This window comes from Pristis pectinata, chromosome 1, assembly GCF_009764475.1.
Source record: "Pristis pectinata isolate sPriPec2 chromosome 1, sPriPec2.1.pri, whole genome shotgun sequence".
Taxonomy (NCBI): domain Eukaryota; kingdom Metazoa; phylum Chordata; class Chondrichthyes; order Rhinopristiformes; family Pristidae; genus Pristis; species Pristis pectinata.
In genome coordinates this window covers 55,108,214-55,135,457 of record NC_067405.1, presented here as the reverse complement: position 1 = coordinate 55,135,457, position 27,244 = coordinate 55,108,214, and the positions used below count along the sequence as shown (strand labels likewise).

Here is a 27,244-nt window from a genome sequence, read left to right as displayed (position 1 = left end):
AGTTTATACTATTAATGTTTTTGAAAAGTTTTTAATGGTATTGCTTACCTTTTTAAACTTGCAGCCCAGAATTGAACTAACCCAACAGCTTCAAAATTAAAGTATTTACAATTGTAAAATTGATGTACTAAAACATTGGGTAACTTAAATGATTTTAAATATAGTTAGTTTTCAGCTGCATGTATTGGATTTGGTCAGGAGGAAAACCCCATAACCAAAACAGCCTTGATAGTTCTGTTTTAGTGATAAAGCAGGAAGGGCCCATGGCAGGGGACTTCTCGCAGGTTTCCTGGCCGACTCTACTTAGGAACTACATCATTGAGACAGGTTACCATGTCATTTAACTAGTTGCACACAGCAAGTTCCACCAACAGCATATGTTTCCTTCTAGCAGTAACTACACTTCTAACAAGTACTTTGTTGGCTGTATGCTTGCTTTGAGATTTGTATTGGCACCCATAACCACCAAGACAAGTGAAACTCTGCTTTTTTGTTTTTTTTTTAAAAAAAACTGTTTCTAGTCATCCTTCCAGACTGCAGACAACAGAACACCTTCTACCCATGTCCGTGGAGGATTTTGGTGAATTGACACGACACTTAAGTTCTTCAGATATTGATACAGTGGTAGGTTTTGGAATCTAAGTGGCTACAGTTCTTGTAAATTGCACTTAATTGTTGATTTGGTGTACTCCATTATTGTATAGTGTAAACATTAATGTCCTTTTTTTGTCCGGTAAACATTGCCAGAGTATAACTTTTGCCTCAGTGTAATATGTAGATGCATAATTTAAAAACAAGCCTTCAACTTTTGCTCTGGTCTTGATTCCTGCTTTAACAAATAAAGCTGATGCAGGACAATGCATTGAATAACTACATCTCTATCACAGAATTTCCTCGTTTGCCAAATGCCCTTATTTGTATTCATCCAAACTGAAAGATACCAAGGTTTCCCTACCTCCCTATTGTGAAATTCAGCACTTCATAATTGTAGAATTTGTCAAATAACATTGATTTAAGAATTTCCTGATACTTTTGAGAAGTAACCTTTGCCCCAAATTCAACCTGCAATGCAATAATTCCTTTTACTTTATCTGATTTTTAAGATCACTTTGTAGCATAAATGAAGTTCCCTTCAATATTTCATCTTTTTTTAACTTTGACCTTAATTATCCCTTCTTATTCACCCACTGGAATAAGTACATCTACTTCTCCTTAAAATTGAAGATAATCAACATGTAGTCTGACCTGTGCACTCAAGTTTGACCACTACTTCCTACCTCTTATTTTATAGCTATTTGTATAGTTCAACTTGTGAAATTAAAGCCAACTAATTGCATTACTGTCAAGTCAGGGATTCAACCCTGATTCAATAAGTGCAGAAGGGCATGGGGAGAGCAGCATAGGCATAAATGTGGTGCCAGGCTCATGAGTGCTAAACACATATTCAGACAAGTACCATATAATCAATCTCTACTTCTTCCTGAGAGCACCAGATAAAGTGAAGGTAACAGAACTGCACAACATCCCAGCTGTAGCACCAATGATCTGCACTCTAAATCTAGTTGTGCCTCTAGCCAAGCTGTTCCAATACAGTTACAAGACTAGCATCTATCAGATCATGTGGAAAATTGCCCAGATATGTGACTTTCACTCCAAGCCTATCAATCTATTTTCAGACACTAAAGTCATTTGCCACAGCTGTCAAAAGGCATTTTACTCACTGATACCCAGAATGGGTTTTGTCTGAATCACTCCACTCAAGAACTCATCACAGCCTTGGTCCAAATATGGATCAAAGAGCTGAATTCTAGTGAAGTGAAAGTGGCTGCTTTTGACATTACTCAATCAAATGCTGGCTTATGGCATAGTGGTAAAAATACAGGTAGCTAGAGTCGTACCTTCCTCAAAACAGATGTTTGTGGTTATTGGAGGCCATTCACCCCAGGGCCAGAACATCTGTGAAGGAGTTCCTTAGGACAGGGTCCTGGTCCCAACCATTTTCAGCTGTTTCGTCAGTGGGCTTCCTTAAGATCAGAACAGGGCATGTTTGCAATGTTCAATTCCATTTCCCACTCCTCAGCAACTGAAGCAGTCCATGACTGCATACGGCAAGACCAAGACAACATCCAGGAATGGGGTGTCAAGTGACAAATGGCATTCATGCTACATAGGCCAGACAATGGCCATCTTCCAATAGAGTCTAACCATCAACCCTTGACATTCAATAATATTACCAAGTTTCTTGCCTCAAATATCATTGGGGAGGTGTCATCACCAGTGGACAGAAACTCAAGCTCAACTGGACCAGCTACTAAAATGCATGCTACGAGAGTGGGTCAGAGATTGGGTACATTGTAGTAAGTGACCCATCCTAATGTATGTCCACCATCTACAAGGCACAAATCAAGAGCATGGTGGAATACTCTCCACATACTTGGATGAGTGCAGTGCTAACAACTGACCTCAGTGATAAATAACAGAATTTGAAGGATTATGGTTATCTTTTAGAAAGGCACTAGTTGATTAATCATGGACAATCATAGTTGAAGGGAGGCTGTCTGGTTAAGTTTGTAAATCCAAGTTCACAAAGGTGGCAGATCGGATGTAATTTGTATCAATTTAGACAAGGTCCTCCAGAGCAATAGATGCAAGTAGCTAATGTGATCCAAAATGTGGCTCTGTGCCAGAAAGCAAAGGGTAGTCATTGGGCATCTTTGACTGGTAGTTAAAGATTCATTGCTAAATCTCTTTCCATTGTATTTGTAGTTAATGACTTGGATTTAAATGTAGACACCATGATCAAAAGTTTGCAAATGGTGCAAAAATTAGCAGTGTGGGGGGAGAAAAGCTAAGTCATGGGAACATAGCAATGTAGTGGTTAGGTGGACAGCAAAGTTGCTAATGAAATTCAATCTGGAGCAGCACAAGGTAATGCATTTGAGGCAAATGTGGCCTGGGAATGCTCAGATGGGAGAGGTGAATGGTATAAATATTGAGCCACATTTGGAGTATGTGCATAGAGAGGCTGTTAGATCAAGGTTTCATCAAGTCAGAGTCATACAGCATGGAAACGGGCCCTTCAGCTCACCTATCCATGCCAACTGTGTTGCCCAATGAGCTAGTCCCATCTGCCCACATTTGGCCTGTAGCCCGCAACCTCTCCTATCCATGTACTTGTCTAGATGGCTTAAGTGTTGCTGACGTGCCTGCCTCAACCACTTTCTGGCAGCTCATTCTGAATACACACCACCCTTTACATGAAGCTGCTGCCCCTGATCTTTAAACCTTTTATTTTTAGCACCCTCCAAGGGGAAAAAGACTGTGTCCTTTCACCCTGTCTATGCCCCTCAGGGTCTTGTATACCTTTCAGGTCACCCCTCAGTCTCCTATATTCCAGGGAATAAAATCCTAGTTTGCACAAACTCTCCTTGTAACTTGGTAAATCTTCTCTGCACTCTTTCTAATTTAATAACATAGTTCTGATCCCCATATTACAGGAAGGATATGATACCATAAGAGTTGCAGAAAATATTTAAGGATTTTGTCAGTTTTAGAAAATACTAGCTATTGAATAGGATAAAGCTGCTTTCTTGGGAATGGAAAATGTTTCTAATTTAACAAAAGCCTAGACAATGGATGGGAAGATTTTTTTTCCATCTTGGAAAAGCCAACAGCGTAGATTTAATAACTGGTGAAAAGGATTAGTGGAAAGTTTGGAATGGTGGATGCTACCAGTCATACAGCATGCCCTCAGGCCCACCAACACCACATCAACCACCCATTTACACCAATTGCACATTAATCCCACTATTTTTTTGAAATTCTCCCCACGTACTCAACACCCTCCCCACTCTCTCTCCGTCCCCCCCCCCCCCCCTGGATTCTGCTGTTCACTTGCACACTAGGGAAATATTTGCAGTCAATTAATGCATCAAACTTCATGTTTTTGGAATGTGGGAGGAAACCACAGCACCTAGCAAACCTTGCAGTCACAGGGAGAAAGTATAAACTCTACATAGATGGCATCAGAGGTCAGGCTTGAACCTGGGTCCCTGGCACTGAGGCAGCAGTACTAGATGTGCCACTGATGTTCCATCTCAAATACTGTGCCCCAAAGCCTGACAAACAAAACCTCAATGTTTTAAAGTACTTGCCCTTGAAGTGTCACAAGCTAAAAATGCCAAGGGGGATGCTAGTAAAAGAGGTTATGTAATTAGACTAGTAATTCAGAGGACTGGAATGATTATCTGGACACATTCAAATCTCAGTATAGCAATTGCAGAAATTACATTCGATTAATCAAGACTAAAATGAAATTTAATTGAAATCCAGAAACCAAATTGTAAAATTAGAATCAAAATCTAGTTCACTAATGACCTACATGGAACATAAATCTGCCATCCTAATCTGGGCAGGGTAGTCTGCCACTAGATCACAGGAATGTTGTTGACTTTCAAACTGCCCTTTGGCAATGGTGTGCTTACTCAATTTGAGGCCATTTATTGCTTGTGAAAGGCAACCACATCCAGTGATTAACAAAGTTGAAAAATGATCAAGTTGGGTAGTCCTTATTTGGCTGGTGTAAACACAGTACATTGAGGTTCTCTATACAGTAAATTTGTGTTGCTTGGACAAGCATTGAGTATAAAAATTGCTAAGTTTTGGATTTCTTTCAGCACTATTCGTGAGGTGCTAGTAATCTCTCATTTTCTTTGTGCAGTACTCTGAACTTGCCTGCCATTGATTTGTCTGTTTTAAATTTTACCCTTTTTGTGTATATGTCAACTATTTGGTAGGAACATAAACTAGACATTACCATAGTACAAAGAGCAACGTCCAGAAATGCTGCTTTCCTTCAGATATGTATCATCATTTACATCAAAATGATTTAACTTGCTAAATAGTCTAGTGTTTTAAGAAGCTTCAGTAAAATACATCATTCCATTGACTATCCAGTTCAAATGCAAACCTGTTCATTTGTTTAGTCTGTGAACACCTCTTACAAATCCTACCATTTTCAGTTGAAATTCTGGTGATTTTGTGCTTATTAGGGAAAAGGATATTCTCAATAAGAGTCAATGATTTTAATCAATAGCACATTGTACAGGAGTACAAAGACTTGCCTTTCATTAGGACTGGCTCAGTGTAGTTTCCATTGCTGGTGTCAGCTCCTGCTGCCTGACTCCAGTGGACAACTCCAGACTTCACAGGGCAGTGTGATCTTCAAGCTTCCTAGTGCTCAGACTGGAAAGCCTGCCTACTAAGCCATATAGCAGAGCCAAACTTGATACAAGTAAATAGGAAATGTTAGCTGCAAGTAGATTTGTCTTAAATTATTTTATTTGAATGTTTAAACTTGTTAAAAGGCTGTTTCATAAATGTTACTGAATGAGTATCCACTTTTTTTTAAAACAGTTGTGTACCGCCTACCCAAGTTAACCAAGAGAACTCTTCACACCCATGGATCCACAGTACTTGCTACACAAGCAAAACTCTTACTGCAATGTAAATAGTGGCTTTTTTTCCAGCATGAAGTTACTATAAACCTGTTTGTAATGTTTTAGTTACATTTCTAGAAAACATGATTCATGTTAGATGTACATGAACAGTAAAATGCTAAATGAAACAGATGTGAATATCTTCCATGGTCTCAACACAAGCCCTCCTTGTTTTGAAGATGGCTCCGGTTCATTGATTAACCTCCATCCTCTTCTGCCTTTTTCCCCTCTACCTCCAGTTTCCTCTGTTCCACCTTGCAAGATCACTTCCCTGGCTCAAACAATGAGTGTGTGTTAGTCCAAACTAGAGATGAGATGCATGTTTAAGGGTATTTGTGTGGAGTTCAATGCCAGTGTCTTTGCCCAAACTAGTTCTGTTTTTTAACCACCTACTTTTTAATAGTGGAACTCTGCTTAAATGTGATTGAACTGTAATCAAGCCCATACTGCTGTGCTGGATCACAGATGCAGCTGCAGTGCTGTTGCTCTCTTGTTCCTTTTAAGACATTTGAAGGTACTTTCTCACATGCAGGCCATTTTACCTGCTGACCAAACTGCCTGTACAGTATTACATTCTAGAATTCTCCATTCATAATTTGTATGACCCCCTCCTCACAGAAGCACAAAGCTACTTGTCCTTGTCCACAAGTAGGAACAGCAGAACAAAGGTCTGTTCCTACTTTCTTCTCATCCTGGTGCTTTGAAACAGAATGGTAATGGCATGACTGAGGGCTCCCCACTGCTTGGCTGTACTTTCAAACACCTGCTCTGCCATATTCTTGACTAACATCAGCGCTTGAGGTGATGTGAATGAAGACATGTGAAATGTCAAAGTTACCTCATCATTGCTGTTTCCCCTGAAATACTCCACTGGAAGGAGAAAGGTGTAAAGTTAAAGCTGTATGATAATAACCAGTACAAGCCAGTCAGCAGCTGGAAGGAAAGACAATTGCAGCTTTTCTCCCAACTGACCACTCAAACTCCTTGCTCTTTTCTAGTTTATTTTCTATTAAGTGTGAGATGGTCATGGACCTTTTGCAAGTTTGTGAACAACCATTTAGATACCCACTTGCTGTACTTGTCTGGAATTTCCCTGATCTTTTGCATGTGTTAGTTCACACCTAGATTTCTTAAGAATGAATTTCTTGAAGACCAGTCAGCTACTGACACAAATGGTATTCCTCAATGGATTCCATGATTCCCTGGTCATTTACATTAGGCTTAACAAGACTAGATGAACCCTCAACTACTTATTTGAGCAGAACTGATGCTCCCAGATCCTATCCCTCATCAAAACCACCTACAAACACTTGTGCAATATCACCCATCTCCATTAGCCTTAATGTATTCTTTACTGAAAGGTTCCTCTCTGCTTTTGAAATTCTAGTCTTGATGACCCCAGAACTTTTCTGGCCAGCTTCCCAGCTGCTGATTTCCATAGGCTTGAGCTCTATAAAAAATATACTGCTTGTATTCTAACCCACATTAGGTCTCCTGCCATCATCTTTGACTTACAACCTTCAGCTCCTGGTCCCTCAATATTTTAAAATCATTCCTGTTTCCAGACCTGTCAAAGATTAGGAAGGCAAAAAAAAAACACAACTTTTGTTGCAAAGGGCTTGGAGAACAAAACAAGAGAATTAATCTGACTGAAACAAAAAGTCTAGAAATAATGTCAGGCAGTTGCTGCTTGACCTGCTATGTATTTCTAGAATCTTGTTTTAACTTAATTTCTAGCATCTGCATTTTTTTTGCTTTTAATTTCATTGTACATGTCTTTTAAATACTGTGAATGGTTAATCTCTAAACCATTATTGAATGATACAAGGTAATTATGCTTTACACCAAACATCTGGGAAAATAAAACAACTACACAATGCCACTCCTTGCCAATCACATCCCAGAAGCCACCTCACTCAAGGACAAACATTGATGACTTGAATCTACCACCATCACCAGTGCACTAGCACAGCCTTTGACCATCTGATGGACAAAAGTGTTAGAAGAGTTAATTCTGGCACTAAGCTTATTGTCCATTAAATAGCAGTAATTTTCCAGCTTCCCATGTGCAGGGCTGCAGGGATTCATGATGTTGATTCCAGGGATTACTGGTTTGGAACCTGTTGAAACATATGAGAGTCAGGAGTGGATTGACCAGGGATGTGGTGAGAGGCCACTTTTCCACAGGCTAAAAGAGGGTCCAGCCTCAGGACAAGTCCACATTGAACAGAGATGGATATGCACTTCTTTACAGGAATGTAAGAGAAAGTAATGGGTAATCAGTCATTAAATGTATTCAAAATAGAGAATAAATGATTTTGTGCTCCTCAAAGGATATGGGGATCAGATAAGAAATTGGACTTAATAAGGCACAATCTAATATAGAGTGGCAGAGAAACTCCAGGGGCTTTCAGATACTTCATGCCTCTCTCTAAACCCCAACAACACTCCAAAAATTGATTCCTTCAAATCTGAATATGCATTCTTTTACTTTGCAGCTGTGCCTTCAGCCATCTAACTCCAAAGAAATGAATTTCCTCCCCAAACCTCTCTCCTCAAGAGTCACTTTAAAACTTTACTTTTTAACAAAGTATAGGATCAGCTGTATTGTTCCCTTTCACCACATACAAGTTGGTCTTAAATTATAGTGAAACAGCTTGCTGTGCACATTGCTGATTTCCAATTCCAACCCCCCCCCCCCCCCCCACAACAAATAACCTGAAAGCTCCTCTTCATTGTAAATATTTCTTTTGGAGTGTTTGGAAGCAGCATAAGCATGCTTTTATTTGGAAAAACTTGATTTCTGTTGCAAATTGATGACGTGAATTAATTAGGTGATTTAATAGGTCATACTTTCCAAAGGCCTGTGGCTCTGGCAGAACTTCCAGGATCAGGTGACTTTCTCAAAGTACTGATTGAGTGCTAACTAGCAATAATAATGTATTCAAAATGCAGGTTATTTTTGATGAGTTACCCACACAATGGAAGGACTTGTTTGTGCCTCCAATAGGCGAGAGTAGCTGAAAATCAAATGTTGTCATCACTGGTTTGAATGTGAAACAATGCTTTGTCCAAAAAAAGGCAGCATGTTTAAACTGGCAGTCATATATTCAATAAACCAGTTAATAAAGCATACTTAATATATTCGTGGGTTTTTCATTTTCAATCCAACAGCAGGACCAAATTATTCCAAATGTTCCTTTAAATTATCACTCTATATTAATATATTCATGGGCAGCATGAAATAGTAATAAAACCAAGGCTCATGAGTAAATGATGGTCTGATATTCTTGACAGGTTTAAAACTGAAGGTCAAACGCAATAAATCAATGAATTTTTAGCTGGGGAAAATGAGCTAGTGCACTGACGCAGCCTTCAACCTTCGCAGAGTGCAAGGACATGCATCACCAGCAATCCAAAACCACCAATGGCATTTTTTATCAGCACAGAATCAAGTTAGAATTGACCCAAACTCTGTGTTGGAGGGGGGCAGGGGGGTGTGCAGAATGAAGAACTACTGTTCTTCCAAACGATTTTGCATTAAATAGCAAATGAGCCATAAAGGTTTAGCAATGCAAATATATGTAACTTGGCACTATACCAAATGAAGCAGCTGGGAGAGATCACATTCACCACAAGATTGCCAGCAGCTCAGGTTCTCTTCGTGTATATATAATAGCAAGTGGATGATCACCAGGTTTGCTGTGCCAGAATTCTATCAAGATTATATGGATCATCATATCTAACCCCCTTTGTAAAAAAAAAGGTAATGCCCATGAACATTAAGAATCACTTGAACTTACCTGTATCAGTTTTATAATTCACAGTGCTGCTGAAGGCAGACACTGTCAAGGCCTTGTGCATAATTATATATTACTTACGTGCATAGTACACATTTATTACTTGGAGCAAAAAACTGCTGCTGCTGGAAATCCATAACAAAAGTAGAAAATGCTGGAAGCACTCAACAGATCACGCAGCATCAGTGGAGAGAGAAATAGTAGATGTTTCAGATCAAAGACCCTTCATCAGAACAAGAAAATTGAGTAGACAAGCATCCATCCCATGGTGATAAGACTATTGAACAGTTCCCTTATACGATGAAATAGTCTTGTTTGACCTTGCATCTTATTGTCTACCTGCAATGCACTTCCCTGTAGCTGTGACACTTTACTCTGTATTCTGTTATTGTTTTTACCCTGTACTATCTCAATGCTCTCTGTTCTACCTCAATGCACTGCGTAATGAATTTGATCTGTACGAACGGCATGCAAGACAAGTTTTTTAACTGTACCTTGGTACAAGTGACAATAATAAACCAATACCAATCTTTTACATTGCAAGGAGATAGAGAGAACAGAAGGAATGTTTGAGACAGGGTGCAGACCCAAGCTGTCAAGGTAACAAATTACTCTGAGTACTGTCATTTGGGGACAGAAAAAATACAAATTAAAATAGCAGTCAAATCAATGGAGAGAAGAGTTACCTGAAATTGTTAAATTCAACATTGAGTCCTGATGCTGTAAAGTACCCAGACCAAAGATTAAATGCTTTTCCTTGAGTTCAGGTTGGGCATCTTTGGAGCAAGGAGGTCAAGGTCAGAGTAAGAATGGGACGGAAAAATTAAAATCAGGAGACTAGAAGCTTAGCATCATCCTTTTGGACTGGACAAATGTGTTCTGCAAAGCAATCACTGAATCTGCATTTTATTTCTCCAGTGTAGAGGAGACCACATCATGAGCACTGTATGCAGTACACTGGGTTGAAAGGAGTCCTTCAGAATGCTGAATGGTGGGCAGAGTTGGGGGGGGGGGGGTGGTGGCAAGAAGATGTCTGGTGGTGATATCCCTCTTGGGAGGTGGCAGAAATTACAAGAGATAAGCCATTGAATGTGGAGGCTGCTGTGGAGGAAGGAGAGGACAAGGTCCTGGCTGAGGAGAGAGGGTGAGAAATACAGGAAACGGAGGCAGTACGATTGATAGCCCTGTCGACCATGGTAGAGGGAAAGCCATGATTAAGGAAGGAGGAAGACAAAAAGGCACTAGTGTGCAAAGTCTCATCATCAGAGCAGAAATGATGGCCGTGGAGAAACTGGGAGAATGGAATGGTGTCCTTACAGGAAGCACGATAGGAGAGGTTGTATGACTCAGTAGGCTGAAAATGATTATTGGTAGCCAACACATCATCTGAGATGGAGTTGAAGATGTCAAGGGAAGAGTCCTGGGCCAAGTGAATGCAAGAGCAGGGTGGAACTTGGCAGCAAAAGTACTGAAATTTGAGTGGAGGAAGCTGCATCTATACAGTCAGTTAGCTGCAGTCCTCTACTGGCAATCCAAATTTAGTGACATCTGTATATTTAAAAATGATTTTTTGACATCAGGAAATAAAACTGAAAACAAAGATCTCAGCACCATTTCTTGTGGGACCTATAGCCTGTACTAGTAAACTACCCTTTATTGCTAATCTGCTTTCTATATTGAAACTAGTTAACTTTCTATGCCATTAATTATTTATCAACTGCACGCTGACCTTGATTATTGTGTTAACTAGACAAAGACCTTTTGGAAGGCTATGTAAATAACCAGCATAAACTTTGCCTACTGTCTCTGCTACCTCTCCAGAATTCAATAAGGTTGCATCAAGGAAGACGACTTTTGAAATCTATGCTGACTGATTGCATTAAAAGGTTTCCAGGAGTTTTTTCTTTCTATTTGTTGTCTACATATAGTGACAGTCTCAGAACAAGGGGTAGGTGATTTAGACCCAAGATGAGAAGTTTCTTCATGCAGAGAATGGTGGATCTTTGGAATTCCCTACTCCAGGAAATCGTGAATTCATTCAGAACAGAGATCACCAGATTTCTCAGTATTAAGAGAAACAAAGGACACGGGGATAGTACAGGCAAAAGGCACTGAGGTAGAAGATCAGCCATTATCTCAATGAATGACTGAGCAGTTTCGAACAGCCAAATGGCCTAAACCTACATGTATATCTCATATTCTTTCTAGGTAGAATACAAATGACTGAGTAATTTATTTGTCACTCAAACATGATGTCCATTCTGCTAATAAGATACGAGATTGACGTTGTGCTCATAGGTTATATGCAATTATCCTCCATTCACAGCATTGTTCTGAGAACATTACACTGCTTTACTGAGAGAAGTTGCGATAATTTCTGTTTCCTACATTCCCTAAATGAACTTTACATTCAATATATTGATCATTTGCTTAACTTGCTTAGTTTGCTTAACAAAGGCTTGTTAGTTTGTTGATTAAATGTGCTCCTTCTTAAAACATATACACCATAACTGATAGAAGTTTAATTCTACCCAGATGAATTAGATGGAAATTAGCCATAATTAAAATATATCATTTAATTTCATCTTGGAGAAAAAGAGAAGGAAGTGAAAATTTACCAGGCCTTTCTAACTGTGAGCATGATCCACAGAAGATAACGTGCTCTCAAGGTCTAGGCACACCTTTTCTTTAAATAATAACTGATCATTTACGCAAGTCAGTGAAGCTGTGTCTCAGACTGAGTCACTCCCTTGAGGAGAAACTGAGGATGAGTCATGCATTTTGTTTACATATCCCATTTAAAAAGTTTATAACTAACAGAACTAATGAGAAAGGAGTTTACAACAACTGGCAAACAAATGATTATTAAAAATAAAAGTAGCCATTTTAGAAGTTAATTTTCCTAATCAATGCAGCATTTCCAGGTTTGTAAATCGGCACTACACTTTACACACAAAATAAGGAATCCAAAACTTTTCTGCATCTTATTTATTCTATATTTAACACACCCTGATTTGCCTATATCTTTTTAGATAAATATCTTGCATTGCCAGCAACACTTCAACATTACAGATTGAAAATATGGAGCAACAATGGAAAACAGATTGCTGTTAGCAAATACATTCAACACCAAAATACCTAGAAATACGTACATGTCACAATATTGAAAAACAATTACAGCCACAAACCATCCCTTGGTTTAAGTACAAGCAGAGGCCAATACTACTGTACACTGAGCAAAACTAAAAATGAGCGAGTTGTCTTGACAACTGTACTAGTGACACATACAGTTACTGAAAATTTAACAGCTAGAGCATCAAGTCCTACAATGAAATAAGAGCAATGGATAGAAATACACTTTAAAACAAATACAAAGAACAAAATTATGCTGCAATGCTAGAATCTCACTAAAGATCCCAAGCAAGCACATACACACATAAGAGCATCAAGCAAGCTTTGGCAGTTAAGCCTCTAAGCACACAAATTATGCTTCAAATGCAATTATTAAAGATTGGTATCCTGCAGGAATGCAAATGATTCATGCACAATGCAGCACCAGAAAGTTTTCTTTAATGCAACTAGACCAGCAAATCAGAACGATTTCAGGCGCACTCTTACATTGAAAATTCCAAGACATGGTTCTATGGCACCTTATCTTAAAAACTGTGCACTTAATCAAGATTCATTAGCAAAAATGAAAAAAAAACAAGCCAAGTTCCCTCATAAAAATAAGAATGGAAAACATTCTAGTATTGTTCACTGATCTTTCGACATTAGAATGGTGTTTTAGAAAATTTGGTTCAAATCTAAAAAATAGATATGCCATATGTGGTCTAAAGCATTGGGCATAATGGGATAGAAGTGCCTTTTACCACTCTTTGCTTAATGTTTAAAGCACTAAATAATGCAGACTTCTGCAGAACACAAACTTACAATCCACATGTGACAAATATGTTAAAAACCTCGATAAAGGCATAAATATGTAGTCTTGTATAATGGCATGCTTACAAATTGCAGAGAACAATGAACATTTTCTGAAGCAAGCTACATACAGAATGTGGCAGCAATACCACAGGACAGTTTTGTATATTTTAACTGGTTTTGATGCTGAAGTACAATGCTAGTTGTCAGTCTATTTTCAATTAATTACTACAAACTATTGGACCAACTCCAACACAAAAACAAAATCTTACACTTGCTTAAATATTCAAAAATGCCACTGACAAGTTATCCCCTAAATTTTCCACAACCAAAATTTCAATTAAAAGTGAACAAGATTTTGATTAAAAACATAACAGATTCCTAATTAAAGTTAAGCATCCATCAAAGCAGTTTCCCGATGACATTCATTCTGAACATCAATAAATCAGGCAAAATGTTGGAAAAGTTCATTTTGGAAAAATTGTGAGAACTTGATAAATGATAATATTTTTGTCAGTAAATCATTTGCATTCCTCGGAGACATTTACTTACAAAATTTACAGTAATGAAACATGAAGTCTCTTCTGTTTAGTGGCCCTTAAAAATGTGGGGAAAGAAACACAAGTCAGTACTGAATGAAACAGCAAGCTAAATAAAAAGGGAAAATGTCAAGCAACAAATCCCAAGCAAACACATCCGAGACAACAGTTTATATAACCCTCATCTTGAGTCTGGGCTTTTGATAGCCAATCATGAAACTAAAATTAGACAAGGTTTATTAGATAAACAAAAGTCAATACTTACTGATCAGTTCAATGCTCTGCTTTTACACATTTGGAACAACTGGTTGTTCAAAGATTTGTGCAGGTAAAATTGCCTCTACTGGTAAAACATCCTGACAATTTCTACTAGACACGATAATGTTCATTCACATTTTACAGAAATGTTGCCAAAAAGTTAGTTACGAACCACAACAATAATAATTTCTTTATAACATTTTTCTAAAACTAGATATTTTCCAGTGTTTATAGGCCAGGAGATGCAAGTGATTTAATCACTTTTGATTATTCACATCATTCAGGACTCCATGGCAATTTCACATTGACTATAAGCCAATAGCTTCCTAAAAGTCTTAAGTTGTGCTGAGATTATCCTGCTCTATTTTTTTTCCAAAACACACATAGAACTTAGTGCATTATTTCAAGTCCCAGAGTCACTGCTCAAACTGAGCACTAGATTTTTTTTTCTTAATTTTGCCCAGGCCTATTGTTTCTCTAGATTACATCAAAAAAATTTCAAGTCTAAAACACCAGAGCAATTACTTGCCAAAAATACAACACTATTTTACAAACATCACTCAAACATCAGTTTGATTTTGGTAATTCAGGACAAAATTACTGTTGGACATTGAAGAACTATACCATGCTGTCTATGTTCTCCTTGGAGTGTTTTTCTTTTCCATTGTTCGAGTCTTCTGAAGGTATATACTGGTTTTGATAATCTTGAAGGATTGTAACAATATCATGGTGGCCAAAGTGAATTGCCTCATCCACTGGTGTGTTGCCCCACCTAAAATTATATTTTAAAAATGACAAAGCTACTTAAACAATACATTCCAGTTAAACAGCCCAAAAGAAATTGTAAATGGCATTATAATCATTAAGTTCATTTTTCAGGAGGATTTACCTCCAACAAGGTTGTCCTCAAAACCACCTACTAAAAATCTACTTATGAAAATAAACTGTTTTTCCTCTGTCGCATTTTATATTTAGTACTGAGCTGCTCATCCCAAAGATTGTTCTAAGAATTAGTCAGATTGCTCTCTCAATGTTTTCTATTAAGAAAGTTTTATATACATTTGGAAAGTAGTTTAAAGGAAAATAAGCTTAACAGATGACCACTTTGAATAAATACTTTATTTATAGGAGGTAACTACAGAATTAATCAAGAAATTGCCAGAAGTGTTTCATCACAATTATTAAAAAGTGAGCAAGACAATCTACAGGCCAATCTTTATAGAATTTCTTTTATTCATTCTGGTGCAAAATACATGGACTAGGCAGGTTGCTTAAGTTAAATAATTACCAACTTACCTATCTTTAGGGAATGGATTTACTTTGCAAGCTTCTAACAGAAAGCGAACCACCTCCACATGGCCTATAAATGAAAGTAAATCTGTGAAACTCTGAATTATTAATTGGCTTCCTTCCCGTGGTATAAGTGTTATGCTATTTCTAGAAATCAAATCGTACCTTCAGCAGCTGCTACGTGCAGTGCTGTTCGTGAGTCATAGTCCCTCTGCTCCATATCCATAGCAGACAAAGCAAACCTAGAGCAAAAGAAAGGTAACTGTTTAAGAAATCTTGAAGTATCTTTACAAGTCTTTTTATTCTATTATATACAGATAAAATAATCTACTTAAAATGTAATACTTTTTAAAAAAAGTGTAACTATATACAAAAATGCATGCTATTAAAGTAAACAAGATGAAAATTCCTTCTAGTGTTTCTTTTTCATATGATTTGCTACTGTACAATTATAATTGCTTCAGGTTCTTGGGCGTGAAATAGCTAATAATGCTGAATTAAGAGTCCTGTGAGATGGACATTCACAGACTTTTTTGCTGACAGTACTTTAACAGCTTAAGTTCATGGTGTTGGTCAAAGATAACTTAATTTAAAAAATGCTTTTTATTAAACAAAAAGGAAATATATAATGCATACCACTAAAACATGCAAGACAATGACACAAATAAGCAGTTATGCTACAGATCCTCTGGCTGAATTTTAACTACCAACGTCTCTCTCATTTTTGTCAAATTAACTACAAGGAGAGTTCAAGCTGTTCAACTACATTAATCTGTTTAACAATTTTTAGGAATATAACGGAATAAAACCACAAAGAATGCCCATGTTGAAAAAGCTTTGAAACAGACCATTGTCCATTGAGTCCTGATGAAGGGTCTTGACCCAAACCCTCAACTGTTTATTTCCCTCCATAGATGCTGCCTGACCTGCTGAGTTCCTCCAGCATTTTGTGTGTTACTCCAGGTTCCAGCATCTGCAGAATCTCATATCTCCATTGTCCATATCCATTCTTCCTGAACCGTGGCTTCCCCTCTACCATGGTTAACAAGGCCCTTGGCAGCATCTCATCCATTTCCCACACCTCAGCTCTCACCCACTCTCCTCTGGGACAGAACAAGGATAGAGTTCCCCTTGGTCAGCTTCCACCCCACTTGCCTCTACATTCAACAGATCACTCTCCGCAATTTCCGCCACCAAAGACATTCCACCACCTGATACATGTACCTCCTTCTTCTCCTTTCAGCATTTCACTGGAATCCTTTGCTACTCCCTAGTCCACTCTTCCATTGCAAACAACCACTCCCTTTCTCATGGCACTTTCCTATATAAACATAGGCAATGAAACACTAGTCCTTTCACTTCTTCCCTTCCCCTCACCCAGCAATCCAAATAGTCTTTCCAGGTGAAGCAGCGATTCACCTGCACTTCTTCCAATCTAGTGTACTGCAGATCAGGTGACCACTTTGCAGAGAAACCAAATGCGGGTCACTTTTATTCAGTCTGCAGGAGTCGCACTAAACTTCCTGTTGTCTGCCACTTTAATACCCTATCCCACTCTCACTCTGATCCAATAATCTGTGGCCTCCTATACTATTACAATAAGGCCAAAGCAAGCTCGAGGAACAGCAACTCATCTTCCATCTGAGCACGTTGCAGCCTTTTGGACCAAACACCAAATTCTACAACTTCAGGTAACTTGATTTCTATGATGCGTCAGTCATCCATCTGTAATATTAGCTCAGCTTGTTTGTTTCTTTTCCCCTTTTTTCCCCCCCTGGAATGGAGGACATGCCCAACCCAACCTCCTGGGCACGTCTACCTACTCTGCATCTTGCAACTCCCACATTCTTTTGCCGAGGTTCTTCTGTTTATGCTCTTATTCTCTAACTGCTCCCGTTCACTCCCTGACCAGATAACATTGTTTACAGCTTACCCCCATGGTATCTCCAGTTCTACCCCATCAGTGACATCCCTTCTCCCCCACCGTCCCTGCAACTTAACAAGCTTCTATTTGTCACCTTCCTAGTTCTGATGAAGGGTCTTCAACCTCAAACATTAATCCTATTTGTCTTCCCACTTCCTGATCTGCTGAGTATTTTCAGCAATTTCTGTTTACTTTGTTATTAGTAACATGAATGGCAAAGTATATGGCTAAGTCTCTCATATCAGAATTAGATTTATACAGGATTAGTGAATTTCTCCACAAAAAAAATTGGTACCGTGACAACTAGAATTATATTTCTGCCTGATGAATTCATGCAATTTATTTTCTCAGTGGCTTATTTTTCATTCAACTGCAAGTCAAATAAGTTTAAAAGAAAGCCAAAGTAGTCACCAAAAATACCTATTTACATAATATGCACAAAATCTCAAAGAGAGACTAGGGACTATCTTCCTGTTGTTGTCAGCATCAGCACCTTTTGTAAATACTGCACATGCAGCACGATAAATGGGTGCACAAGATGATTTGCTGACACTATTATTTGCAGCTGCATAAGCATTTTCATTTCTGACTTTTTATGTAAACTGGATACTCCAATAAATCAATGACTGTCAAGTAACAGTTACTGTGGGGGAGAAAAAAACCTTGCAGATGGCAAAGTTTAAAGTGGCTTAGGATATCAGCTGCTCATTAAACCCAAAATATATTCTCTTAAGGTGCTTAGGAAAACCTTTCACAAATGTTTGTACGACTGCCAACACTACAGCCATTTAAAGCTAGCATTTATTGTAGTGGCAAATTAAACCACTACTGTCTATTTCAATTCCTATGAAATCCCTTAAAATCAGTTGACCAAAGTACTTAATGCAGTTCCAGTTTATCCACTTAGTGGCAAAGTCATCTGGTTGTACAAAGAAGGTCATAGAATGACATTGCTTTTTAATAACTTAAAGTAGTTGGAGTGATAATAACAATAAGCAAAATATAATTTATTTGAATTCCTGCATTTCTCAATACCAATACACCTCCCCGAATCTTCACCCATAATTACAAGTGAAATAATCTGGCCCTTTTGCCTGCATCCTACACACCAAACCCTAGAGTATTCAGTAAAGATGTTTGCAAACGCAAATCCACGTGCCAGCTCCAATTAGATGAACACATAAACCCGACTGTGACCTGACAAGGCACTTGAAAAATCTTACCTTCTGAGTGCAGACACATCTCCAGTATATGCAGCAAAGAGAAGATTGATTACAGACTTCACCTAAAAGGGTTTAGCAAAAAAAATTGTTTTCAAATTCATGTCAGATTTATAGTTGCTTCCACAAGTATGAAATATTTAAGGACAATAAAGTCATTAAAAATCCCAATCAGCTTCTTCCACACATTTTTAAACCAGGATCTAAAAAAATACAAGGAACTGCAACAGGTCATTCAGCCCCTCAAGAACAATGCCATTTATTGCTGTAAATTCATTTCCCATCCCTTCCAAATGTGACTTTAAAACCTTGGTTTGTAACTCGCCCTTCTTCTCCAGCGCGAACCTTATATCAAACTCACTCATATTCTAGCTATTGGAAAGATGCTTTCCTGTTAACTGACTCTGGTTTGTTACTCTTCACAAATCCCAAATGACTCATTCCTCTGTTGTTTCCAAGACCTGTTAGAAATTATTTGTCTTTAGTAGTTGAAGATTTATGCTTCTCTGTCTGTAAACATTTAAATTTTGCAAGAAAACCATTTTTTTTTCCCCATGCTTCCCTGATCTTCATGTTTAGGCATCCTTCCAGCTCTCCCCACAATTATGGCACTTGGGAAAAGCATAGACAACTATTCTGAATGCATTCATAACATTCTACCCTGACCATTTCCACTGCCCTTTTACTCTCATTGAAATCCCTTCTGTTGCACTTATTATTAGTACTGCTACTCTTTGCTTCCCAGTATCATCATGTCAAATCAATCAAACTTGAATGTATGCCTGTACTTCATTTTTCTTATGTCACATGGCTTCATGTAGAGATCTATGTCCCAGCCTGTCCTTTTGTTATACTGGTTTATTTCTCACTTTGAGTGTACGTTTACCTTCCCCCCCCCCCCCCCCCCCATCTTCTCACTGATTGGCCATATTGTGTAGAACATATTTGACGTAATAAAACTAAGCCACATGAAGCAAAGATAACAGCTTTAGCAAAATGGAAAAATGATTTCAGCTAAGAACTCTGAAGAATGCTAGGAATGCACCTTGAACATTGATTTGCGATTTTACGAAAACAACACAAGATAAAAACCTGAAAAGTCTGCATGTTAGTGATAGTTGTGCATATTCTGAGAGCAGCAGCTACAGCTTTGGGGCATAATAACAATCAATTGTAGAAATTGGTGTGTGATTTATATATCTGTGTTGACATGAAGGTTATATGGAATGAACTCATATATTCATAGTTACATCTACAGTATATGTCTATAAACAAGTCCAAATAAACCCTTCAACAGCATTCTATGTGACCCTCATCATTTTTTGGAAGGTCTTCACCAGTGCAAGCTTCTCTTTAGGTCACTCCAGTGATCTCACTAGTTGCCTTATGTTTGAAATAGTGGACCTGCCATAGCTGATGTTACCAGAATACTCATCAGGGAGATATGCCATACTCAAGAGTAACAGTCCAAGAAGAGCAACATGCATTTTTTCCCCCCATTTACATAACAGTGTAAACTGCCATGAGGGGAACAAAGTCCCTGTTACTGTGAGCGGTAAAGGCACAAACTTCCCACAGATAACCAACAACTACGAGGTTCCTTTCCTATGTGTCCACAGCTGTTACCCAAATAAATATTTTCAAAAATATCAACATGTATTGATACCCATTAATAAGCACATTGAAATATTTAATAACAGACAAGAAATTATATTAATTAACAGCTTATTTCCATTGAATCTAATTACATCTACAAATGATCAGGGACTCTGAAATCATTAGGCGCAGCTGCATAACCAAGACCACTTTCTATTAGAGCAGTGCACAGCAGGGAGGCTTTGACCCAAGTGGTCTGGAAAATAATCACATTTACAGAGACAGTGATTGGTATATACACATCTACATAAATAGATTTGTTCAAATATAAAATCATCGAGATGTTGTCCAGTGATTTGCAATCTGCGAACTTGCAATGTTAGTCCCAGACCACAAGGACCGAGTGTATTTTTTAAAAAATGTCATTACTTGAAATAAGTGAATGAGATAATTTAAGTGAATACACTTAAGTATTTTACCGGTTCTATCTACAACACCCAAATTCCAATATTTCAACACCATCTTCTTATCAATTATCCCAAATATTCACAAATGTAAATAAAATACCGAACAATGAAGCTAAAACATTCTGCTCACTAGTAGAAATACTATATATCAATCCCAACATTTCTTGCTCTGCTGGTTGAGCTTCAAATCCTCTTCAAGCTGTTGCCCAATTAAATTAGGTTTTCTTCATTGATTCCCATTGTCAGTGGTGTCTCACTCTCTCTCTCTCCATTCTTGCTTTCTGGATTTCCAGTAACAATGCTTCTTTAAGACACTTCTGCACAAAGATCTGCAAGTCAGAACCATCCCACCAACTTGTGTAATTTTAAGTTGGTGAATTTGACAACTGCAGGAACTACAAGCAATGAATGGCCCCCTGACCTAGGAGGGAGCAAATTCTACTCCAGAGGATAGATGAATTATTAACAGTCTGACCAGTAATCCCTAGCCTTATACTGCACTATTCATCGTATGGACATCATACTGTTGCTACGAACAACACCTCCACCTTCACCAGATGCCACACACTGGCCCGGCTGTGCATTACTCTGGTTCTTTAGTTTGCTGCCCTTCTTGTTTGTCATTTGAGGAGATAAACAAAGATAACTTTTTAAATAAGCAATGCTTTCAATGTGGGAGAAAGGATCTGGGGGGAGGACTGAAGGACTGGCATATCAACCAAAAAAAGGGTAATTTTAGAACTGGCTTGGAAATGCACCACTTTGCAACAGCACAACATTCAAATAACACCTGTGCCTTAGAAGTGCTGCTTTAAAATCTGTTTCTTTTATAGTCAGTCTGTGGAGTCAATGTCATTAAACTTTACTCAGCGGGTTTGCTGTTGGGCAAGGCTTGAGCACAAGGAATTAGAGTTTAATTCCCCCCACAACAATGTGATAAAATAATCATTCTTATAAATGATGAAAATAATCAAGGCTCAGCAACTCTTTCATCTAAATCTCATTATTTACAATAACATATCCAAACGCCTAAGAGATTATTTGCCAGGAGACATTTTGAATGGACTGAAAATGGGCAGGGCAAGACATTTTAAATAAAAATGAGGGTATTTCAAATCAAAATTTGTGTGAATAATAGTACAATATTGCCTCAGAGTAAACTAAATCCATTTTTTGAAATTATTTGCAATGGGTCTGTAAAAGAAAAGATTATCCTCTTGCATTTATTTCCAAGACCTGCATAATAGATGCAATTTTTAAAAGGAATAAAGTTACATCACATTTGGTTTAATAACCATTAATTCCAAATTCCATGCAGGAAATAAATAGTTAAAGCTACATTTTAACAAGAACAATTTCCAATTCATCACTCATGGACGTTTACACGTGGCAAACTTTCAAAGTGTTTTTTTCCCTTAAGTGCTACAAATATTTTTCAGCCATCTGTTTCACCAGCACATTATGTCAAGTGTGATAAACCAGGGGTAAAAACAAGCCATTCAATAAGAATCAGTTTGACTGTCAGATCATTCAGCAGATGAAAAAAGGTTTTGTTTTCCTTTACTAAGCATTTTCACTGATGCTTTAGCCCATCTAGCCTAGAATGTCAAAGAAAGCTATGGAAGTCGTGTACATGAAGAATGTAATTGTAGTGATTTCCTACAGGTAGAAGACAAAACTGACTCAATTTAATTATACCCACTTTTAATGAGCCTCAAAAATTTTTGTAGCCAATCATTCATTCCTCTCAATTTCCTTTCCAGATACTTTAGCATGACATTTATTTTTGAATACTTTCCATTCTAATTTTCTGTCTTTTAACAGTGCAAATATCCATGCTTTCCTGAGCTCCTGAAAAGCACAGAATCGTACAGCACAGAAACAGACCCTTTCAGACAAACTAAAGCACCTAGTTATGAAATGCATATTATTCAGACCAATTTTTAAAAAATCTAAGAAGGCCAACCTGTGGGGAAGTGTACAGAAATAATTTTTTTTGCAATCATGAAATTGAGAGAGGCATCAATGACAGATCTTAGCAAAGCTCATTATGACCCTTTTGTTAAAATGATGGCACACACTTTAATGGGGCAGTTACAAATAGCATAAGGAGCTTTACATTTAAATAAGAGTAGACAGACCAACTCTTATGTAAGTCTTTCACAAATACAGAGGCATCATTTCAAATGTACCTTCTTTTATAGAAAGGAATACGATTTCATTTCAAGTGGGAATTGTTATACACTCTGAAGGGCAATGCAGTGCAATGGAGAAAAAAATCAAGAGAAGGGTACTATTTGGATAGATCTTTCAAAGGAAAAGTACAGACAAAATGGGCCGAAAGCTTGCTTTATGCTATAACGGATTGACAATTTACTGTAAAGTAAAATCAAGAACAGGATTTAGACAAAATTTATGAATACTTAGGATGGCTTTCCTACTAAAATGAAAGTAATTCAAACAGCTCAAAGCAGAGACAGAGACAAGAAATTCTGCAGATGCTGGAATCTGGACCCTCCCCCACCTACAAGTTTCCCCCCCTTTCACCTGGACTTACCTATGCCCTGCCTGTATGTACTCCTGCCCCTCCCCCCACCTTCTCATTCTGGCTTCTACCCTCTTCCTTTCCAGTGCTGATGAAGGGTCTCAGGCCGAAACATCGACTGTTTATTTCCCTCCATGGATGCTGCGTGACCTGCTGAGTTCCTCCGGCACTTCTTCTGTAGAGCTCAAAACAAAGCATGCAATACCCACAGAATTAAATTCACAGCAGAAAAAAAGTGACCTGATTATATTGGCCTCCTCCCACTTCCAGTCACTCCCTTCAAAAACAAAAGCAGGAAGGCTGAAATTAAAAAAAAACAGAATACTGGAAACACTCAGCAATTGACTGAGCATCTGTGGAAAGAGAAACAGAGTTAATGTTTCAGGTTAGAGATCCTGGGTAAGAATTTTAACTGTTTCTTTTTCCAGAGCTGCTGCCTCACCTACCAAGTATTTTCATTTTTTCTGTTTTTAATTCCAGATTTACAGTATCTAATTTTCAAAAATAGGACGGCCCTAGCCTGAAATACAACGTGACAGTCAGGAACAGGATTTTGACAGCTGTAAAGTTGACATTAATTCTTCTACACCTATCTCATTAGAGATATGTTAAACTAAGCAATCAAAGTAAAAGTGACCAAAGTTTTACTGTTTTAACAAAAATGTAGGTACCAAAAAATAATTAAACCAAAGCAAAATAAATTAGAAAACAAGTTACCTTCCCTTCTGTCTACTAAATTGTTGTGCTATAATCTGCACTAGAAATCAATGGGGCCCACAAGACATATCAAATTAGCAATTCAAAAGGACAAGACCTGCAAGTCCCAGAATTCAGTTTCACAGCACATACACAGAGCTACCATCAAACACTAGCACTGTTTGGTCCATAATATGGCTCAACAGGTTGATGCTCATCTGTAATTCACAAGCCTCTCACTAAAATGACCTTTGCTCACAAGCTAAAAGTCCATTTATTCTATTTCTTTATCTTCCGTGTATTAACTCTTCCCTTATATATGTTTGCATTATGCTTTAAGAATTCCATGTAGCGGGGGTTTCATATCCCTGTCGATCAAATTTCTCCTAAATTCTTTCTTTGACCTATTGGTAGGTATTTTATGTTCCTTGTTGGATCTACATCCTTCCAAGTAATCATATTCATTCCTTCATCTCTTCATTCTTGATTGAATTTCCATTTTTCCTGCTGACTGCACTTTCCTAATTCAAAAACCCTTTTAACACTTTACCCCTTGCCCCCACCCCCAAGTTTAGCACTATCTGTACTATATTTCACATTTCTGAAACTAAATCATTTGCATATTTGGTGAACAGCAAGAACACCAAATTCCATGCTAGCCTTGGGAGCTTCCTCAACTCAGTTTATTTTTGTTTTGTAGCTAACTTTTTTTCTATGCGCCAATTGACTTGATTTTTCTTAGCAGTTCTGTGATCATTGCAAAACTCCTGATAATTCATGGAGTTTCATTGCATTACTTTTTTTTTTACACACTAAAATGTTTTGGTACCTTAATTTAAAGATGCTCAGATATTTCCTACCAATGTTAGGCTAACTTGTTATCCAATTCTGCAGTGTTAGTTCCACTGCCATTTTGAAGACTGGAATTATTTTGTTTGCCAGCTCCATAATCTGGCTTTGTTTCTTTAAAAAGTAAAATACAAGGGTATGATACCACTACTGTTCAAAATCCCCAGATATAATTAATTTTTAGTACTAGGTTTTATCCCAAAGTTTGGTTAGCAACACTTTTGAATTTCTTCCCACCTGCTGCAATATATATTGTCACGTTCTCTTTGTCAACATTTTCAGTGAAAATGGAAGGAAAATATCTATTCAGGATCCCTTCTGTTTCAGTCCCTGCTCATCCCAATGGTTTAATGCACATCTTTAGTTTTCTTTGGATTAATTATTAGGGCCTATAGAGAATTTTAGGATTTTTTAATATTTAAAAAGATATTTCATGGTTTTCTTGAATAACATTCCTCTGAATTATGTCACTAAATATTTTGCAAAGCCCAGGTCCCATAGATTCTACTTCATCCTCATCTCCATTTATCAATCCCACCAAATTCAGTACATTCCTGCTTACATGGAAAATATTTTACTCAACTTTCAATATTAATCTCTAAAATACCCCTCCTTATCATTCTATCTTTGTGGCATTAAATAATTTTTCCTCATTTACCTTCCACAGCTCCCATCATTACAAAACCTACTACCCCAACTCAAACCATCACTTTGATTTTTTTTTCCCTCTATTGGTCTCGATCACTACTTTCCAATATTGGTCAGTAATCTCTCCCTTGTTGTTGATTCTTGCATATTGGGTCATCACATGAAAAGGCCTCTACGCACAAAACTCCCCCCCCCCCCCTCACCATTTTGGGATTACTAAGGTTTCTATGATTTTAATAGTATCTTTTATTCATTTCCCACATTCTCTAACATAGTCCTCCCACTTCCTTTACAATATGGGGGATGCATTGCAACCCATCAAATGGCTCAAGACTTCTTGTCCTTCAATACAGATTTTTTTTAAAATCAAAATCCAATCTAAGAAAATATCATTTACCTATCATCTGCAATACCAATTTAAGTTTTATTCTCTCATGGACCATGTGCTTTGCTGGCAACATGTATTGACCATCCTCAAATGTCCTTTGTGAAGGTGGTGCTGAATTCTAACATAATCAGTGGAAAAACCAGACTAGCAATCTAGAAGCTTGAAATAAAGAATTGAACATGTAATCAAGTCCCATCAAGGAAGAGGGTAATGTATATTCTCCACTTGTTGCAATAGTGTCCATTTGCAGGAGGACATCTGCAGTCTTTACTCAGTTTGGGCAATGAACATTTCGGGACTGATTGATACTCAACTGCCCTCTGAAATGGCCCAGCAAATTAGGGTTTTACCAAACTGCTCCAATGCAAAAAACTTGGAGACACAAGAGACTGCAGATGCTCCATATTCCAACAACAATCTGCTGAAAGAACTCAGCAGGTCAAGCAGCATCTGTGAGGAAAGGAAGCATCTACAATTCCTTTCCTCCCACTGATGTTGCTTGACCCGCTAAGTTCTTCCAGCAGATTGTTTGTCGCTCCAATGCAAAACTTATTGCAGCATTCGTCCCAAAACACAAATAATCTAAAGAAACAGGAAAATTTCCCATTCCCTGCCTATAGATATAAACAAAACCATTTTGGGAAATTATCATCTGCAGGTTATTTTGAAAAGCAATGTCTTATTTCCAAAGATCTTAAGATTAATTCAACATATCAGCTGAGAAAATCCTTCAAAACACATTTTAATTCATTTTACAGGACAAGGGCAACATTAACAAGGCTTGTATTTATTGCCCGTCTCCAAATATTCTTGAGAAAATGCAAACCTTGAATTGTTGCAGTCTTCTAATGGAGGCATTCCCATAGTGCTGGTGGATAGGAAGTTCCAGGATTTAAACCCCAGACTATGAAAGATTTGCAATTTTTTTCCCCAAATGAGGATATACATGATTGAAGAGATCCAATAGGTGAGAGTGTTCCCATTCACCCATTGCTCTTATCCTTCTCTGTGGAAGAGGACACATGTTTGATGTGCTACTGTCCAAGTAATATAATTTTATAAAGATTGCACACTGCAGCCACATATCCCATCACACTCCTGATATTGTGTGGAAAAGACACAAATTTGCCACAAAATGGATTAAGAGTTCTAATCATATCACTTAATTTTTCCAAGTGCTTAGGTGGCCAAATTACTAAAAGTGGAATTCTATTTAAAAAAAATTGTTACCCAAAATAATACCATACACTTTAGATTTACATAAATCTCATTGTTTGTCTGAAATTGGGTAAAGACTTGCCCCTAAGCTTCTGTCAATCCTATTCATGAGATAGTCATTAAAAGTGGAGCATGAAACAATTCACTCCAGCTTTCCTGGCCTGTGTTACCCCACCCTTGATCTCCTACATAGAGAGAATCAAGGTCACAAATCCACATCTGTATTTTACTGCATCAATTCACTGCATTCCCCAAGGCAACTATTTTAAGCTTACACTGCCTCAATTAACATGATTATAATTATCTGGAGTTTAGACTACTGCAACGTTTCGAGTTTTATTTACTTGATTTATTTGGCTGCTTATGGTATAAAGATTAGTCATAGTG

The 27,244-nt window shown here is 37.7% G+C and overlaps 2 protein-coding genes across 3 annotated transcripts in view; one reads left to right on the top strand and one right to left on the bottom strand.

The window, feature by feature from the left end:
* Positions 1 to 8,642, top strand: part of LOC127578174 (signal transducer and activator of transcription 1-alpha/beta-like) — a 37,067-nt gene extending 28,425 nt beyond the window's left edge. The window contains exons 23-24 of the mRNA XM_052029819.1: positions 522 to 624; positions 5,416 to 8,642. Of these exons, the coding sequence (XP_051885779.1) occupies positions 522 to 624; positions 5,416 to 5,439 (127 nt within the window). The 3' untranslated portion in view covers positions 5,440 to 8,642. The remainder of the gene's footprint in view (positions 1 to 521; positions 625 to 5,415) is intronic.
* A 3,579-nt stretch (positions 8,643 to 12,221) lies between these two features.
* Positions 12,222 to 27,244, bottom strand: part of LOC127584879 (glutaminase kidney isoform, mitochondrial-like) — a 74,433-nt gene continuing 59,410 nt past the window's right edge. Inside the window, exons 11-14 of one of the 2 annotated variants that reach the window (XM_052042067.1) lie at positions 18,454 to 18,515; positions 15,472 to 15,548; positions 15,313 to 15,376; positions 12,222 to 14,788 (exon numbers count right to left, since the gene is read on the bottom strand). In XM_052042067.1, the coding sequence (XP_051898027.1) occupies positions 14,635 to 14,788; positions 15,313 to 15,376; positions 15,472 to 15,548; positions 18,454 to 18,515 (357 nt within the window). In that variant the 3' untranslated portion in view covers positions 12,222 to 14,634. The remainder of the gene's footprint in view (positions 14,789 to 15,312; positions 15,377 to 15,471; positions 15,549 to 18,453; positions 18,516 to 27,244) is intronic. The other variant, XM_052041888.1, reaches the window with a different exon arrangement.